Here is an 18,800-nt window from a genome sequence, read left to right as displayed (position 1 = left end):
CCACCTTGTGGAACGCCCTCCCATCAGATGTCCAGGAAATAAACAACTATCTGACTTCTAGAAGACATCTGAAGGCAGCCCTGTTTAGGGAAGTTTTTAATGTTTGGTGGTTCATTGTGCTTTTAATTTTGCTGGGAGCTGCCCAGAGTGGCTGGGGAAACCTAGCCAGATGGGCGGGGTATAAATAATAAATATATTTATATTTATATTATTTATATTTATATTTATATTTATATTTATATTTATATTTATATTTATATTTTTTATGTTTTTATATGCAAGCCGAATCAAATTCCCACCCATACCCTCAGTCCCAGCTTCCTGGACACGTGGCCCATTAGAGCTCACCGTTCTCGCAGTCCACGTTGATGAGCCAATCCAGGAACTCCTTGACTTGCCCAATGCTAGACAGGATGAAGGGGTGCAAAGGTTCCATCCACTGCTCCTTGCCATGACCCAGCTGAAGCCCCAGGTTGCCAATGCTCTGCACTGCCTGCCGGGGGGGGGGGGGGAGAGACAGAAATAGGCAAAGAGGTGACTCCAGGGGAAGGGAAGGACCAGTTCATAAAAGTCTAGTGGGAAGAGTTTCTAAAGCTTGGCGTGCTGTGCCCTCACAGGAACCGAAATGATCAAAGGGATGAAGTGGCTCCCATGCGAAGAAAGGGCACAGCATTTAGGAATTTTTAGTTTAGAGAAAAAGCAAGTATGAAGTGGCATGACAGAGGTTTATAAAATTATGCATGGCATGGAAACAAGTGGTGGTTTTCCCTCCTCTCTTGTAATACTGGAACTTGTGGGCATCAAATGGAGCTGAATGTTGGAAGATTCAGAAGAGAGAAAATGAAGTCTTTTCTTCACGCAGTACATAGTTAAACAGAGGAACTTGTTCCCACATGAGGCAGTGATGCATACCCTCCAATATTTAACCAATGAAAATAGAAATTTCTGTCCAACATTTTTCCAATGAAAATATTGTTGTTTAGTCGTTTAGTCGTGTCCGACTCTTCATGACCCCATGGACCAGAGCACGCCAGGCACTCCTGTCTTCCACTGCCTCCCGCAGTTTGGTCAAACTCATGCTGGTAGCTTCGACAACACTGTCCAACCATCTCGTCCTCTGTCGTCCCCTTCTCCTTGTGCCCTCCATCTTTCCCAACATCAGGGTCTTTTCCAGGGAGTCTTCTCTTCTCATGAGGTGGCCAAAGTATTGGAGCCTCAGCTTCAGGATCTGTCCTTCCAGTGAGCACTCAGGGCTGATTTCCTTAAGAATGGAGAGGTTTGATCTTCTTGCAGTCCACGGGACTCTCAAGAGTCTCCTCCAGCACCAGAATTCAAAAGCATCAATTCTTCGGCAGTCAGCCTTCTTTATGGTCCAGCTCTCACTTCCATACATCACTACTGGGAAAACCATAACTTTAACTATATGGACCTTTGTTGGAAGGTGATGTCTCTGCTTTTAAAGATGCTGTCTAGGTTTGTCATTGCTTTTCTCCCAAGAAGCAGGTGTCTTTTGGAGACGTCCTATTCCATACCCTCCAACATTTCTCTGATGAAAATAGAGACATCCCCTCCAACATTTCTCTGATGAAAAAAGGGATGTCCTAAGGAAAAGTGGGACATTTCAGGATTGAATCAGAAAGCAGGACAGCTTCTGTAAATCCAGGACTGTGCCTGGAAAATAGGGACATTTGGAGGGTCTGGTGATGACTAACAACCATGATGGTCGGAGGCAGCAATGCTTCTGAGTACCAGTTACTGGAACCCCCAAGATGGGAGAAGGCTCTTGTGCTCGGATCCTGCTTGCAGGCTTCCCACTGGGGCATCTGGTTGGCCCCAGTGAGAGCAGGATGATGACTGTTACCTTGGCCAAGAGCAGGAGAGTCCGGCTGGTCTGGGTGTCTGCATGCTGGTCTCGGAGGTTGAACAACTTGGGGGTCAGGATGGCCGGAGCAAAGAAGCGGAGGAAGAGGAACCCACTGATGGCAATGTATTTGGCATCCTGAAAGGAAAACAAAGATGCCCAGCGTGGGTCACATCCAGAAGTTAGGACTGATCACAATTATTTAAAAAGTTTTCCATTGCCAAACAGCCATTGCTAAAGCACACCACACACCCAAACTGAACTTTGGGTTGCATCTAAGGGTTCCCTGCAAAGAAGGATTTATTGATGAACTACTCTGAGAATTGGGATGCGGGTGGTGATGTGGGTTAAACCACAGAGCCTAGGACTTGCCAATCAGAAGGTCGGCGGTTCGAATCCCCACGACGGGGTGAGCTCCTGTTGATCTGTCCCTGCTCCTGCCAACCTAGCAGTTCGAAAGCACGTCAAAGTGCAAGTAGATAAATAGGTACCACTCCAGCGGGGAGGTAAATGGCGTTTCCGTGCACTGCTCTGGTTCGCCAGAAGCGGCTTAGTCATGCTGGCCACATGACCCGGAAGCTGTACGCCTGCTCCCTCGGCCAATAAAGTGAGATGAGCGCCACAACCCCAGAGTCGGCCACAACTGGACCTAATGGTCAGGGGTCCCTTTACCTTTACCTTTACCCTTACTCTGAGAATTAAAGCTCTGTGAATGCGGTCTCTTAACAAATCTCAGCACCCTTAACAAACTACAACTCCTAGAATTCTTTGGGGGAAGCCATAACTCTTTAAAATGGTATCATAGTAGATTCGTACCTTGGAAGTCGAACGGAATCAGTTCTGGAAGTCCGTTCGACTTCCAAAGCATTCAACTTACAAATCACAGCTTCCGATTGGCTGCAGGCTTTCAAAAGAACGTTCAAAAACCGGAACAGTCACTTCCAGGTTTTGATCGTTCAGGAACCCAATGTTTGAAAAGTAGGCTATTCAAAAACCAAGGTATGACTGTGCTTTAAATGTATGGTGTGAATGTGGCCAATGATGTGCTTACAGAAAGCACAAAGGGAGGGGTAATCACTTTGCTGAAGGGGCCCTGAGTTGTCTCTGCCTATCGTTGGGTCCAGCGCCACCTACTGTTGACCTCCCTAACTGTTGCTTAACCAACCCCAGCAGAAGCAGCTTGGATCGCAGAACGCCAAATCCCTTGGAAACATGGATGATGAATGACCTCCCCAAGACTTGCTGTTTGGCGGAGGGAGTGGTTATGGGATAGAAAATGTCACACCTGATTCTCTGCCTCTGGGAAGTGGTCATCCACTCGCTTGTGCAGCTGTTTGAAAGCCACTCGCATGATGGGGGGACATTTTTCCGTAGAGCTCACGATGGACTCCACAATGTCACCCAGGTATCCTGTCAGCACCTCCAGGCTGCTTTCTCGGATCTGGGCCTCGGACAGGGAGCTTTTGAAAGAGATCCGCCTGAGAGAAATGGAAAATGCGGGGTGGGCGACATGCACAAGAGACCCTTGACCCACCAACACATAACTCAACCACCACACAGTGCTGCCCCCTGCTGATTGTTACAAGCTCCTGACACAGAGAAGATATTGAAACTGAGCTCAGTTACTCAATGGAGCAGCTTTTTGGTATGTGTATGGCTTGTGAATTTGACAAGAGATTAGACTACCTGCTGCAATCGCCCACAGAGATGTTTGCAGAGTAAGAAAATACCAGCTCCATCTGGTCCGCCAGCTATGGCTGTCCCTGGACTCGCCACTGTAAGTTCATGCATTGTTAACCTCAAGGCTGAGTTATTGTAATGCACTGTATATGGTCCCTTACTCTGCTGGTTTTAACCCACTGCAAACCCCTCTCAGCAAGCTGGGTTCCACCCAAACTTCCCTGCTTTTCAGCAGACAGACCCTCAGCAAATCCACGTTGAGCATCCCTGCCAATGTCACACTCTGGCAGCATCCCGGAGATGGTGTTGCCTAGCAACCTGCACAAAGAGCATCTCTCCCAGGAAGGCTTCTATCTCTAGAGCAGCCGGAATCCTTTCCGTGAGCCAGCCCCACATCCTCAGTGCTAATGCCCTATTAGCCATTTCAGCAGAAATACCCTCTGTCTGTTTGACGCTCTTCTGCAGGCACGACTGAGGCTGCCGTCCGTCCCATAACACAAGCATAGTGTACAAATATGTCAGCTGTTAACACTTGCCACACCACAGCGGCCTTATCACATGATGTTGTTCTTATCTACATCCCACCTTTTCCCCAGACCGAGACTCAAGGCAGCTTACCCAAATGAAGACAACACAGATAAAATACAGAAGGCTAAAACATGTACAAAAGATAATTGGAAAAAAGTAATTAAACTATAGAATTAAAACAAGATAAAAGCAGATTGATTAAAATGCAGCACGCCACCGTTTAAAAGCTCGTTCCTTTTTTTTTTTTTAAGCAAGTCAGTGATTTCACAAAAGCCTGTTGGAATAAAATAGTCTGCACCTGTTGGCAGAAGGACAGCAAGGAGGGAGCCAGTCTGAGTTCTCTAGGGACGGAGTTCCAAAGTCTGGGAGCAGCCACCGAAAAGGCCCTATCCTGCATCCCCACCAAGTGTGCCTGTGAGGGTGGCAGGACTGAGAGAAGGGCCTTCCCCAAAGATCTCAGAGCCTGGGTAGGTCCGTATGAGGGAATAGTCTTTCAGATAGCTTGGGGGTAGCTTAGTACTTTTCTCAAAAAGCCTTGAACTGTATGAAACACCCATGTATCAACATTTAGAGAAAACAATAGCGGTGGTATCTACCCTCAGTGATACAGCTAAGATTAAATATATATGTGTCGTCCAGTTCAGAAAGGTCTGCAATGTTTAATGTAGCTAAATTCAGAGAGACGAACATAAGAAGAGTGAAGTGCAGGCGGGTGCTCACGCGACAAGACACAGTGATAACAGCAAGAACCTTTATTGAACTAACAGAACTGGACAACAGGGGCAAAGCAACTGCTTATATACATTTCTGAAGGCCTGGGCCACTCCCACTCCCAACGTGATTGGCTGTCTAAACTTCCAAGCTGTGAATCATAACTCAGACTTTAAAGGCCAATGGCAGAGGTCCAAATCCTGAAATGTTCTATGATTGGATATCATGTATTGATATGAACACAGGAGCTCAGAATCCTTAGTCCAGACTCAAGCTCAGACCACTGAATACATAACAATTAGACCCTGCTAAGTTGTTTATTTCGGTAGACAACATTCTGACAAATTATTGTTGCATGCCACCCCAATCTCTGAGGCGGGTGAGATTCCACGGGTTCCCGACGCTTACCCAGGGTTTGGTTTGCTTGGAATGATGGGCGGTAGAGATTGTGGGTTTTGTGGGATATCAACAATGTGATGCAGTCGCAAAATAGCTAACACGATTCTAGGCTGCCTCAACAGAAGTCTAGTGTCCAGATCAAGGGAAGCCATAGTCCCACTCTGTTTTGCCTTGGTCAGACCACACCTGGAATACTGTGTCCAGTTCTGGGCACCACAATTTAAGAAGGATGTTGCCAAGCTGGAACGTGTGCAGAGAAGGGTGACTAAGATGATCAAGGGCTGGAAACCAAGCCTTACAATGAGCGGCTGAAGGAGCTGGGTACGTTTAGCCTCGAAAAGAGGAGGCTGAGAGGAGATATGATAGCCATCTTCAAATATCTCAAGGGTTGTCACATGGAAGAGGGAACAAGCTTGTTTTCTCCTGCTCTGGGCGGTAGGACTCGAACCAATGGCTTCAAGTTCCAAAAAAAGAAGATTCCAGCTAAACATATGGAAAAAAACTTTATGACAGTAAGAGCTGTTTGTCAGTGGAACAGTCTCCCTCGGGAGGTTGTGGACTCTCCTTCCTTGGAGGTTTTTCAGCAGAGGTTGGATGGCCGTCTGTCTGGGATGCTTTAGCTGAGATCCCTGCATTGCAGTGGGTTGGACTAGATGACCTTTGGTGTCCCTTCCAACACTAAGATTCTATATACAACTTGAGCTGGAAGGGCTCACAGAGTGAACACCCCAAAAAGGCCTTGCTTCTCCCATAGCCACAGCCTTGCATCCCAGCAGAAATCAGGCATGGCTTTCTCTCAGCTGCGCAGCCTGCCTCTAGCTTCTAGCTGTCTCTCACCCAGAACTCATTTCTGGCATTTGACCTTCTAACTATAGCTGTCCACCTACAGATTTGAAAATAGGGGACCAGCAGCCTCGAAAATAAGGGATCAGCAGCCAAAATAAGGGATTTTGCTATTGTAAAGAGTTACATACATTGGTAGGATTGTCAGATGCTGTCAATCCAGTATGAGGCAGTTGCGGCACTGCCGCGGCCGCTGAAGTGCCGCCCTTCTGCGTCCCTCTCCATCCCTTCCTCTTCCTCCTCCCTCAGGCCGCCTCCTCAGCTGCCACCACCGCTGCCGCCTCCGGGCTCACGGGCGGCGTGGGTGAGAGTCTCTCTCCCTCCCTCCCCCTCTTGGGCGGGGAAGGGCCGATGGAACTCCTTGTGCCACGACGACGGCGCCAGCGCACGCTCTCTCGCGCAGCGGAGGACCTCGAGTCACTGCTTCCCTCCCGAGCCGGCAAGCATGAAACCCAGGAAATTTAAGAGACATCATCAATAAGGGACAGCAGTGGGACACGGTGCTGGGATAAGGGAGTTTCCCGCCAAATAAGGGACGGTTGACAGCTATGCTTCTAACTAACAGCTGGGAGGGGGGCATCCATTTGATTTCTAGCACAGAGCCACTTTCTTTGTTACCTTAACGGCCCATACTTAAGGGACCATCGCGGCTAATTCAACCATTGAACCCTTGCTGCATGCAGGAATTAGAAGGGTCTCAGGCATGCAGCCCTAACAGACCCAACCTCCAACTCACAACATTATTTTTGGAGTCATAAATCATCTACCAGGCAGGCTCTCTTGCTTCTGTTTTAATTAGCACTGTTGGGTGAGGAAAAAACCGCTATCTGCGAATGACACCCGTCCCGACGCACCACTGTTTTTTAAACATTTTTCTCATCGCGTTTGGCACCCTACCCCCCATTTCTCAGCAGGCAGCCTCGTCTCTCCTACAGTCTTGCTCTGAATGTCACAGTGATGTGCTCTTCTTCTCACTCCTCCTCTTCTCAAACTCTTTCCATTCCAGCTGTCCCTCTCAAGGAATCCTGGAGCTGAGATCTAGTACCTGAGTTCCTTTCCTCCTCCCTCCCAGCCGCTTTTCCTTTTCTGTCCTTTGCGAAACACACCTCAGCTCCCTCTTGAGTGTTCTTCCTCTTACCTGGTCCGGCTCGGCTCAATCTTGCAGGGATCCAGCTCCACATACTTCTTCTCCTCAAAGATTCGGTTGATGATGGCCTTCAGCACCTCGTGGAGGTAAGGCATCCCCACCACCTGACGAATCACAGAGAGTTAGGATTAGGTGGAAAAGAAGGGGGGGTACGTTTTCCAAAACACACATCCGGGTGGAAAGTAAAAGAATGACTATAAACATCTCATCGGTGCTGAAATGTTCAAAGGGTATATAGATCCTTACTGCAAACTTGTATACTGGATATACATGTTAACTCACATTGTTTACCCCAAAGAATCCAGAGATTTCTTATGTTATTAATAGAGATCCCACATATTTTGCCATAGGAACTGCAGTTCCCAGGGCATAGTCAGAGGAATAGTCAGAGGTTCCCCTTCACTTGCCATGGGAACTCTACAATTCTATGATTACTGTATTTTTCTGTGTATAAGCCGATCGGGGGCTGCGGCAATCGCCCCAAGAAAGCTCAACAACTGCCACCGCTGATTGTCCAGATTTTCACTTCTGTTTTAGGGTTTAAGTAAAGGTAAAGGGACCCCTGACCATTAAGTCCAGTCGTGACCGACTCTGGGGTTGCGACGCTCATCTCGCTTTATTGGCCGAGGGAGCCGGCGTACAGCTTCTGGGTCATGTGGCCAGCATGACTAAGCTGCTTCTGGCGAACCAGAGCAGCGCACGGAAACACCGTTTACCTTCCTACCAGAGTGGAACCAGTTATCTACTTGCACTTTGACGTGCTTTCAAACTGCTAGGTTGGCAGGAGCTGGGACCGAGCAACGGGAGCTCACCCCGTCGCAGGGATTCGAACCGCTGACCTTCTGATCGGCAAGTCCTAGGCTCTGTGGTTTAACCCCCAGCGCCACCCGCTTCCCTGTTTTAGGGTTTAGGCAACCCTAAAATATTGTTTTATTCATTCTGGGTTCAAAAAAATAGGGGTCATCTTATTCATGGGGGCATCTTATACACAGAAAAATATGGTATTCTATTATTATAATTACATTGTAATGAGAGAGAGATATTTGCTTGCTCTTTTTTTTTTAATAGGAAAGATGCCTTGAAACCCAGACTGGGCTCTCTCTCTCTCTCTCTCTCTCTCTCTGTGTGTGTGTGTGTGTAAATACAAGCTGATTTGTTCAGCGCAACACACCGCCGACACTTCTCCCTTTTCCTTTCACCAAGTGCTTGCAAAAAAAGAGAGAAAAGGGGGTTTGTCCTGTTTGCTGTGAATATATATATATTTTCTTTCCTCTGCAAAGGGTGGTTCATCTCATTTCATGGCAGGTGTTTTGCCACCCCGCCTCCCCCCCCAATGGCATCATTCGCACCCGAAACCAAACCTCATGAAAATGTGGCACATGTTGCAGATTTGTTTATTTATCACCACCCTAGCGGCTCAGGGACAGCCCCTTCTGTTTCACAGAAACTCACACACAGAGTGGAGAGAGAAAGAGAGAGAGAGAGAGAGAGAGAGAGAGAGAGAGAGAGAGAGAGAGAGAGAGAAGGGGAGAGGTAGGGAGATGGAACTCAGCAATACCCACCTGCTGGTTCTTCCTCCGCTATTTACTCACCTTCATGAACTGTTCCATGGATTTAGAAGCCAAGGAGTTGGAACGGAAGAGGGTGTTTGGATCGGCTGAAAGAACACAGAGGGGGTTTGCAATTAGCACCACGAGTGAGAAAATCTACCTGCGAATGACGCTGGCCCCCCTACATTAATGCGTTGGATTTTTCTCACACCATCTGCTCTCCTGCCCACTGGCCAACTCTGCAGAAGCAGTCTGCTCCGTGTCTGGGTCCCACACCGAACTCTTTAGGGACGGCAAAGATGCTCCCCCAGAACTGCTGCTTCCAAGCTTCGCTCTCTGCAACCTTAGGGGCTAGAAACTTGCTCGTATGGAAGAATGAAAACCAAGGTTTTCAGAAACCCAGGTTCTCTCTTTCATGCTATGGAATTGCAGGGCTCACACCCAGCCCTAGGCGCCCACCTGGTCGTGCTGCCATAATCCTGGGCAACCAACCTCAAACAGCGCACAAACACACAAAGTGACATATGGAGGAACTACTTACTGGTTCTTGAAACCTCACGGAGGTTCACATAGTCCAAGAAAGGCAGCACCAAGCCTTGGCCAAGGAAGATCTTGACTAATTTGGTGGCTACGTCCTGGCGACTCTCCAATGAGCAGACCTCCTCCAGCAGGGCTAAGGGTGTGACGTCCTCCTCCTCCTGTAGTGAAGCAGAACATCTGCAAATGGCATACATATATATGTGTGTGTATGTATTTAAAACAGGTGTGGTGAACCTTTCTCAGCCCGAGGGCCACATTTGCTTATTTGCAACCTTCCAAGGGCCACATGCCTGCAGTGTTAGAAACTCAGATACAGTGGTACCTTGGGTTAAGTACTTAATTCGTTCCGGAGGTCCGTACTTAACCTGAAACTGTTCTTAACCTGAAGAACCACTTTAGCTAATGGGGCCTCCTGCTGCCGCCGCGCTGGCGGAGCCCGATTTCTGTTCTTATCCTGAAGCAAAATTCTTAACCTGAAGCACTTCTAGGTTAGCAGAGTGTGTAACCTGAAGGGTATTTAACCTGAAGTGTATGTAACCCGGGGTGCCACTGTATATAAGTTAGGCCCAAACAGCTTTTTAAACCAGGAATACAGTAGAGTGGCCACTTAGACCACATAACACCGGTCTTGAAAGACCTATATAGGCTCCCAGTACGTTTCTGAACACAATTCAAAGTGTTGGTGCTGACCTTTAAAGCCCTAAATGGCCCAATATACCTGAAGGAGCGTCTCCACCCCCACCGTTCACCCCAGACACTGAGGTCCAGCGCTGAGGGCCTTCTGGTGGTTCCCTCACTGGGAGAAGTGAGGTTACAGGTAACCAGACAGAGGGCCTTCTTGGTAGTGGCACCCACCCTGTGGAACGCCATCCAACATGTCAAGGAAATAAACAACTAAAATGGTACCTCAGGTTACAGACGCTTCAGGTTACAGACTCCACTAACCCAGAAATAGTACCTCGGGTAAAGAACTTTACTTCAGGATAAGAACAGAAATTGTGTGGCAGCGGCGGCAGCGGGAGGCCTCATTAGCTAAAGTGGTACTTCAAGTTAAGAACAGTTTCAGGTTAAGAACGGACCTCCAGAATGAATTAAGTTCTTAACCCGAGGTACCACTATATCTGACTTTTAGAAGACATCTGAAGGCAGCCCTGTTTAGGGAAGTTTTTAATGTTTGATGTTTTATTATGCTTTTATATACGTTGGAAGCTGCTCAGAGTAGCTGGGGCAACCCAGTCAGATGGATTATTATTATTATTATTATTATTATTATTATTATTATTTAGGATGTCCCTATTTTCAGCAGAGAAATGTTGGAGGGTATGAATGACTAGTTGCTGTCTGGGGAGTCACACAGTTCAAAAGTCGTGTTTTTCAACAAGACTTTTCGGTTCCTGAAATTCATTCTGATTGCGCAGATAAAATATCACGGGTAGAATTCTACAGGGTGTGTTGCTAGCGTGTGAAAACAGTCAAGATACATGGATCCCCAGGCATGCACCTCCAGATGGTGGAGACGTCAGGTGACATTCCCCACCCCCCAAATTTCCTCCAGTGGAACAACCCCCCCCATTTTTGCACCCATTTTTTCCACAAAACACCCACCTTGACTGTGCCTGCCTCTTTTTAACCCCGTGTCTCTCTCATGCACAAAAAAGGAGGGTAAACCACTAAGTGCCCACCTCTGCTGGGCACATGACGGACTCCACCATCAGGTCTATGAGTGGCTGGTAGTACCGGGAGGGCAGGATCCGATCCTCGGCGAGTCTCACCCGCAGTCTCAGCGCCCCCAGCTTCCCCCTGCAAGCAGAGAGCACAATCTACACCAGGAGGCTTAGTTTGATCAGAATCAATTATACACTTCCGGAGTTCATGCGAAATAGATGACTTCTGGTAAACAAGTTGCCACAGTCACTAGAGGGCTGTGAAAATTTGTGTCCCTTGCTTTTTAAACTCCTCTACCCATGTACTAGCTGAAAACAAAGGGGCGTATTGGCATTATTGAAATATATTGGCATTATTTTCAGCTCCCCCACCCCACCCTTGTTAAATTATCTGCGCTGGCTGCTCATCTACAAAGAAAATCCGCCCTGAACTATTTACAGAGCCCTGAGCAACTTAGGTTCAGGATACCTTAGGGGAAGTCTAATTCATCTGTGGGTGAGTTATTATTGACGAGACTCATTTGGCAGCAACAAGAACCCGAGCTTTTAGTGGCATCGACCCAGCCGTGTGGAATATCCTGCCAATAGGGATCTAGCAAGCTCCTTCTGTGCCAAACTTTGTACGCCTGCAGAATTTTTTTTCCTGTGCCGCCAGGCCTACGCAGGCAATTAGGAAGCCATCTTTCCATAACGGTTAGCTGATTGCCTGTGGTTTCAAATTTGTATGCATTTTTAATATATAGAGATATCGTTGTAAGCAGCCTTGACTTTTTTAAAAAAATGATATAGTGGTATTTTAATCACTTTACAAACAAAATAAATGCATTTAAATTTTAAAACACAACACTGAAAGCAGTTGAAAATAAATTGAGATTTAAAAACGCAACATTGAAAGCAGTTGAAAATAAATTTAATTTTAAAAACACAATATTAAAAGCAGCTTAAAACAAATTACAACCACAACTCTAAGGTGGGTCCATCTATTTCACCATCCTGTTCTCACAGTGGCCAACCAGGTGAGCTCCCATCCACCTTCGACTACGATACTCCCCCTGGGCCCTCAGTACCACAGCTCAGCCTCTGCCCACCTAGGATCCTGCTGTTCACCTCCGGCCCCTCAGCCTGACAACCTGTCAGTAGACCCCAAACCTGACCCCTGGCCACCTGGCCAGACCGAGCCCTGACATACTTGTCAGTTCGCATTTCTTAGTACAGAAAGTATTGATCTGATGTGTAGAGGTCTTTCCTATTCTACTTAATTCAAGAGGCTTCTGGAAGCTTCTCTGTGTGAAAGAAGCAAGAAGGAGGTTCATGATGTTTGGATTATTCCTTCAGAGAAGCTGAGTACAGCTGCCTTAAACTGGTTCTGTTATCTCTTTCTGTCATGGTCATGCGGACTATAAAAGTATCTATATCTCTCCTTCTATCTCTCTTTCCTTCTGGTGTGGTGTTCTGCACATAATATGCTTAGTGTTAAGGTTTAGACTTATTATAAGTTATTGTAAGTTTAAGTTAAGTCTGCTGCAACTGGATTTCTCATAGACTGTGCCAATCCTGAATGTATTGGATTTGTGATCATTATGCCTTCAGTAGCAGTAAAGTTCTGCTAGATGAAATACAACTGCCTCTGATCTATTTGGGGGGAATATCGGGTCCACTTCTGGGTGGGGCTGGGTTCTGGTGCGGCCTCCTAGACACTCCCCTCAGCATCCGGGTGGGACAGTGTCCCGTGTCATGCTGGGGGACACGTCAGGTTGCCAGGTGGCCAATCAGGTCGCTTGGGGGGCGTGGCCGGGGGCGATTTAAGTTTTTACTCTGCTAACTATACATCTGGAATCTACTCTGGATCGATACTGAATAGAATTCCATGACAATGCCATGACCCAAAAAGACCAGAAGAGGTCCCACATTTACCCTGCATCTCCCTCTGTGCTGGTGAAAGGCAACAGGCGGTACCAGCCTTTGACAGGGGCCTTCTGCAAGGCATCCAAGGAGAACTCAACCTGCATGGATCAGAGAAAGTGACAGGTCAGTGCGGAGGTAAAGGAGTGCTGGAAGTGCAACAGCAGGGATCATTCTGTTTGCGACTCAAGGGTTAATTCAGGTAGGGCTAAAGGCTGGATTGTGCCTCTGATTATACAACTGGCTTGCAGGGATAGAGGCAGTGAAGTGATATGAGACTGTGTAGAAACTACCCTCCTGAGGTAAAATTCACATGTCTTGCTCCGCCCACCTTTGCCTCTGGCCCCGCCCACCGCTTGCAGGTGGCCCCCAGGAGGTTGCACAGAAAGGAATGAGGACCTCAGACCTTCCCCATTCCCTGATTCAGTTCCTCAAGTTATAGTTTGACCCTAGATAGCTCAGTTGGACAGAGCGTGGTGCTGATAATGCCAAGGTTGCAGGTTTGATCCCCGTAAGGGACAGTTGCGTATTCTTCTTTGCAGGGGGTTGGACCAGATGATCCTTAGGGTCCCTTCCAACTCTACAATTCTTTGACCCCTGTCAAAGCAGCAGCCGAAACCCCTCATGTGAGATGTAACGTCACTGAAGCAGTCAAATACAACATTTCCTGTTTGCCCGCAGTGGACACACAGGGGAATGTTGCTCCAGCCAGGAGGACTTCTTGTCACACCTGGTCCGGAGCATCCTCCCCCTGCATGTGACCAGGTAGATGGATGTGACCCTGGCAGGCCCTAAAAAAGGGGCTAGCCACGCATCCATCTTCTTTTCGCCTTTTCCATTTTTCCTTTAGGACTTTTTTGCTGGCTCTTAGCACATGGCTCATCCTTACAGACAATGGAAGTCACAAGGCAGAATGTCTGTGGCCTAGCTCATACTTCTTTTCTCTACGCATGTACCTGTAACCACAGTGGTACCTCAGATTACAAACACTTTGGGTTACAGACGCCGCTAACCTGGAAGTAGTACCTCAGGTTAAGAACTTTACCTCAGGATGAGAACAGAAATTGTGCGGCGGCAGCAGGAGGCCCCATTAGCTAAAGTGGTACCTCAGGTTACTGTACAAAATTAAAGGCTGCCTTCAGGACCATACTGTGTACTGGATGTAAGTAAACTTTACCATTACTTTTAAAAGAAGACTGTTGTGTCATTGTTGTTTTTAAGAGGGAAATAAAGGGGGAATTTACCAGGAACAATCCAATCTGGACAAGCCAGACTGGATTGCTCAACTCAAATGATTCTTACGAATCCATCAACTAGCTTCCAGCAATGTGCAAGGGAATGTGCTGTGCTACTAGCTCACTAATGTGCTTGAGGAAGGATAATATTTAATCAATATATCCTCTCATACTATCCACATTCCCACACCTCAGAGCTTGCATAAGAGGGACCCAGGCCAGGCCAGCCTCCTGTGCCCACCACTCACCCGTCCCAGGAAGTCATTCTTGCCCACCATGTCCCAATCCCACACTTCTACAATCAGTGGGGTTTCCCCAGAGGTCCCCTCCTCCAGGACAAACTCGAGCATCTCATCCCAGCGCGGGAAGCGAGTTTTCTTGATGATCTGCAGAGGCAGAAGAATGTGTAAACGCAAGCAGATAAATGCCCCATTTAAGAGCAAACTGTGTTAAAACACCACCACAATCACCCCTGCTGCCTTGCCCATGGTGAGACACCTGCCCGTTTGTGCGCAGACACGATGGAGTTAGGCAGCTTGTGGTGTAGCGGTTAGATTGCCAGACTAGGATCTTGGAGACCCGAGTTCAAATCCGCCACTCAACAAATAAAGCTCATTGGGTGATCCTGGGCCAGCTGCTGCCTTTCAGGCTAGCCTACTACACAGGGTTGTTGTTAAGAGGAGAATAGAGATGGGGGGGGGACCCTGTTCCTAGAGGGTGTGCATGTCAAAGACCTGTTAGTATTTCTGCACCAGGATTCCAGCAGGGAGCCTGTTTCCAGCATCCTAGAGATACCAAATCAGCACAAAAGAGGACTTTGTTTTAGCCACTGAGAAGAAGCCTTCTTCTCACCTTTTGTGCTGATGGGAGCAATCAGAATGAAAGGAAGACAGTCAGTCACTGAGGACTGGCTCCTAGGGTTGTTCTGGATAAGGTGCACCAGGAGAAGACCAAGGAGGAGTTGTTCTGCCTGCTCCAAAGCTAAGCATTTAGGGACACTTGGAAACACAAGGAGCTTCGGTTTCAAGAGAACAGTGTGCAAGTTATGTTATGTACAGTGGAACATGATGGAAAACGCAGCTGAAGACACCCTTGAAAGACGATTTTTGGAGCACTCCAAATCATTTGCCTAGGTACGTGCACAGAAAATAGTGAAACTGGCTGCATCCATCTCCATGAAAGTAAAACAAAAATACATTTATATTATGGGAAATTGCTTTGCAAAAATGTGCGTGCGTTGGGCAAAATTGCACCAAAAAAAGGTGTGTATTAGGAGAAATTCAAACTAATACGCTGGTGAATTTTCATGAGGGTTGAAAAAAAGCAAAACTCCTACACACAAGCTAATGCAAAAACCTGAAGTACTAAGACAGGAAAAATGAGAAAGAGAGAAACTGAAAATGGGTAAGATTCCCCAGTCCTCACTTCCTGTTCAGACTCAGACTTTCCCTGGGACACAATAACCTCTCTGGGCTTTGACTCCAGTTCTTATTTACCAGGTCTTGGATTCAAATCCTACCATATGGTTCTGACACTTGAAACGCATCAGGGGCTATACTTACAGCTGTTTCGAGCACCTGTCCATTCCACAGGACACGGGCAAAGGGGTCTGAGGTTCCAGAGGTGTCCCGCGGAGCAAGGTCTCTATGTGGAGGAAGATGGCAGGTGGATATCAGGAAGTATATTCCAACAGGGTTTTATTTCTTTATTTTTAATTTAACAAAAATGATATGCAGCTTTATCAACAAAACTTCTTAAAGTGGGCTCGCTGCCGAGGTTGACAAAGGAAGGCCTTTCCTGGCATCAGAGGGTTCATTTCAGCCTTAGGTGTGTGGCTGTCTGCTAACAGCAAACTCGAACTCGGGTGCTGAGTGATGATGGCTACGTAGCCAAAACAGGGCTACTGAAAAACCAGAGTAAGGTATCAACAGGTTTGTGGGAACCTCAAGATTTGCAGAAGTGGAGAAGATGTTGGCAAGGTAAGGGGGCAAAACCACCCCAGTGGTTGTCTGAGCACGCAAAAATTGCCACAAAATTCTGCCTGCAGGTCCTGTTGCTTGTATTTATTCAGCATTATATACATCACAAGTTGAAAACTCTTTTTCAAGCTGCCATAAACTCTCTGACAGTATAACACGGCTACTGCTATCACTACCAACAGACATAGGAGCCAACTCCTAGACACCATGGGGGCTGCGGCCCCCACAATAAAATATTTTAAGGATCCGCCCCCGCCCCAGCTGATGGACATTCCCATTCAAATGGTGTGTGTGCACTGTGTCATGTGATTGATTATGCAGGGTGGGGCTTACCTGGGCCCCCACCCTATTTTATCCATGTAGTGCAGGGAGCCTGTTGAATTTGCACAGGGGAGTTCTGGATTCCAAAAAACCCTTCCTCTGACACAAAGCTTCCTGAGCAATCTTGGGCCAATCCCTGTATCTCAGTCTAACCTACCTTGCAGGATTGTCATGAGAATCAAGGGAGAGAGAAATATTGTCTGCTAGCTTGAATTTGTAGGGAGGGTGCTATAAAAATGTAAACAGCACTACAGTTGTACCCTGGATCCCGAACACCTTGCTAGTTGGAATGTTTTGGCTCCCAAACACCACAAACCCCACTGGTTTGCAAACATTCTTTGGAAGCCAAATGTCTGACACGGCTTCTGATTGGCTGCAGGAGCTTCCTGCAGCCAATCGGAAGCCGCGCCTTGGTTTCCAAACGTTTTGGAAGTCGAACGGCCTTCCGGAACGGATTCCGTTTTACTTCCGAGATACGACTGTACTACTAACACTACTAATTTTATTTCATAAAATTTATATACTGCTTGGTTATTAAAAACAAAACAAAACCCTCAAAGCAATACACATAAAGTATAAAACAAGGAAATGATCAGTCGAAACAGTTAAAAACTATTTAAAGCATTCAAAAAACAATTAAAGTCGTCGATAAGCTAAAAACCAGATTAAAATACCTGTCAACATTCTACATATGTATCTGAATACTTTTACCTGAAAAAAAGAGTTTTTAGCAGGTGTAGAAGAGAGTACAGTAAAGGGGCCTGTTTGATGTCAAGTGGCAGTGAGTTCCAAAGTTCAGGCCCTGCCATGCTAAAAGATTGATTCCTTACAAATGTGGAATAAGTATTATGTGGCACCTGTAACAGGTATATTGTTCTGTATATTGAAGCAGACGAGTGGACATTTATGGGGTAAGGTGACCTCACTGGTAAACTTGTCCGCAAGCTCTTCCAAGTAATAGTAATGATTCTATTCTGCTCCCCTGTTGTCATACTCAAAAGGGCTTAACAGCAACTGACTAAAGAGGAGTAGAGAACAAGAAAATGTGCCTCTGTCAACAATTTAAAAAATCTGTTTCCAGCCTAACAGAGGTCCCCCTGAGCATGCACAGAGTGCCATTCCCCTTCACTACTGACCAACTCCAACCTGTGCCAAAAACACCTAGAACTCAGGCAAGATTTGCTTTGCAAATAAGTATTCCCTTCTACCCGCATTCTGAGGACTGTGCCAGTTCAAAATGAAACAGAGATGTGTTTAGGCAACAGGACTTATGCTATTACACTCACACCACTGCCAACCCCTTATTCCTTGACTGCAGCCACTCATTCCATTCCTTTTCCCACTCAGTCCTATGATCCACCCATTTCCTATTGGCTAACCGGTTGCCTAGGTTCCCAGTTGAGCATCCAGGAGAGGAGGGTGCTTTTTCATGGTCTCTGACCACCCGTTCCTTTTCCCTAACCCTCTCAGTTCCCACGCACTGAACCCTTCAGCAGCATTGCTCCTGCAAAGTGGAGCATTGAGAGAAAGGTAGCGATCTCATCCAGAATGGTATCTCTTTCACTGAGTTAGCATGAGGTGGTTAGCCTTCTTTATGGTCCAGCTCTGACTTCCATACAGTAGTGATGTATGGAAGTGAGAGCTGGACCATAAAAAAGGCTGATTGCCGAAGAATTGAGGCTTTTGAATTAAGGTGCTGGAGGAGACTCTTGAGAGTCCCATGGACTACAAGAAGATCAAACCTATCCATTCTGAAGGAAATCAGCCCTGAGTGCTCACTGGAAGGACAGATCGTGAAGCTGAGGCTCCAATACTTTGGCCACCTCATGAGAAGAGAAGACTCCCTGGAAAAGACCCTGATGTTGGGAAAGATGGAGGGCACAAGGAGAAGGGGACGACAGAGGATGAGATGGTTGGACAGTGTTATCGAAGCTACAAACATGAGTTTGACCAAACTGCGGGAGGCAGTGGAAGACAGGAGTGCCTGGCATGCTCTGGTCCATGGGGTCACGAAGAGTCGGACACGACTAAACAACAACAGGAATAATACCCAGCAATACCCCAAGCAATGCTTCGCTATTACCCTGTTTGGAGGGACTACAATGGAAAAGACCTCTCTAGGCAACTTTGTGATGCTGATAGACCACAAGGACATGTTTAAGAGGTTGCTGATCCAATACAATATATGAAGGGTTCAATATTCTCCCAGGGAAGTTCTGCCCTAAAGTCTGTCGTTTATCTGTCTACACAAGCATGCATATATATATATATATATATATATATATATATATATATATATATGCTGGAGATCAGTCACTTTCTTCTCTGAAGGCACAACTTCTGATCATCAAAAGCTCCTCCCATCCATCCCAAGCAAGTAGCATTTTAAACATAAAAACACCAGCCATAGGTCAGTGGTTTAAATGTATGGGGTGGAAGT

The 18,800-nt window shown here is 46.9% G+C and overlaps 1 protein-coding gene across 2 annotated transcripts in view; it reads right to left on the bottom strand.

Moving 5' to 3' along the window:
• RASAL1 (RAS protein activator like 1) overlaps positions 1-18,800 on the bottom strand; it is a 65,224-nt gene that overhangs the window by 18,114 nt on the left and 28,310 nt on the right. Inside the window, exons 6-15 of one of the 2 annotated variants that reach the window (XM_079956599.1) lie at positions 15,623-15,704; positions 14,309-14,446; positions 12,838-12,926; positions 10,942-11,059; positions 9,261-9,417; positions 8,762-8,826; positions 7,161-7,273; positions 3,147-3,339; positions 1,862-1,999; positions 349-493 (exon numbers count right to left, since the gene is read on the bottom strand). In XM_079956599.1, the coding sequence (XP_079812725.1) occupies positions 349-493; positions 1,862-1,999; positions 3,147-3,339; positions 7,161-7,273; positions 8,762-8,826; positions 9,261-9,417; positions 10,942-11,059; positions 12,838-12,926; positions 14,309-14,446; positions 15,623-15,704 (1,238 nt within the window). The remainder of the gene's footprint in view (positions 1-348; positions 494-1,861; positions 2,000-3,146; positions 3,340-7,160; positions 7,274-8,761; positions 8,827-9,260; positions 9,418-10,941; positions 11,060-12,837; positions 12,927-14,308; positions 14,447-15,622; positions 15,705-18,800) is intronic. The other variant, XM_079956600.1, reaches the window with a different exon arrangement.

Source organism: Podarcis cretensis (assembly GCF_951804945.1).
Source record: "Podarcis cretensis genome assembly, chromosome: 16".
In the NCBI taxonomy this organism is placed as follows: domain Eukaryota; kingdom Metazoa; phylum Chordata; class Lepidosauria; order Squamata; family Lacertidae; genus Podarcis; species Podarcis cretensis.
The sequence above is the reverse complement of the archived record's forward strand: the minus strand, read 5'-3'. Positions and strand labels throughout refer to the sequence as shown.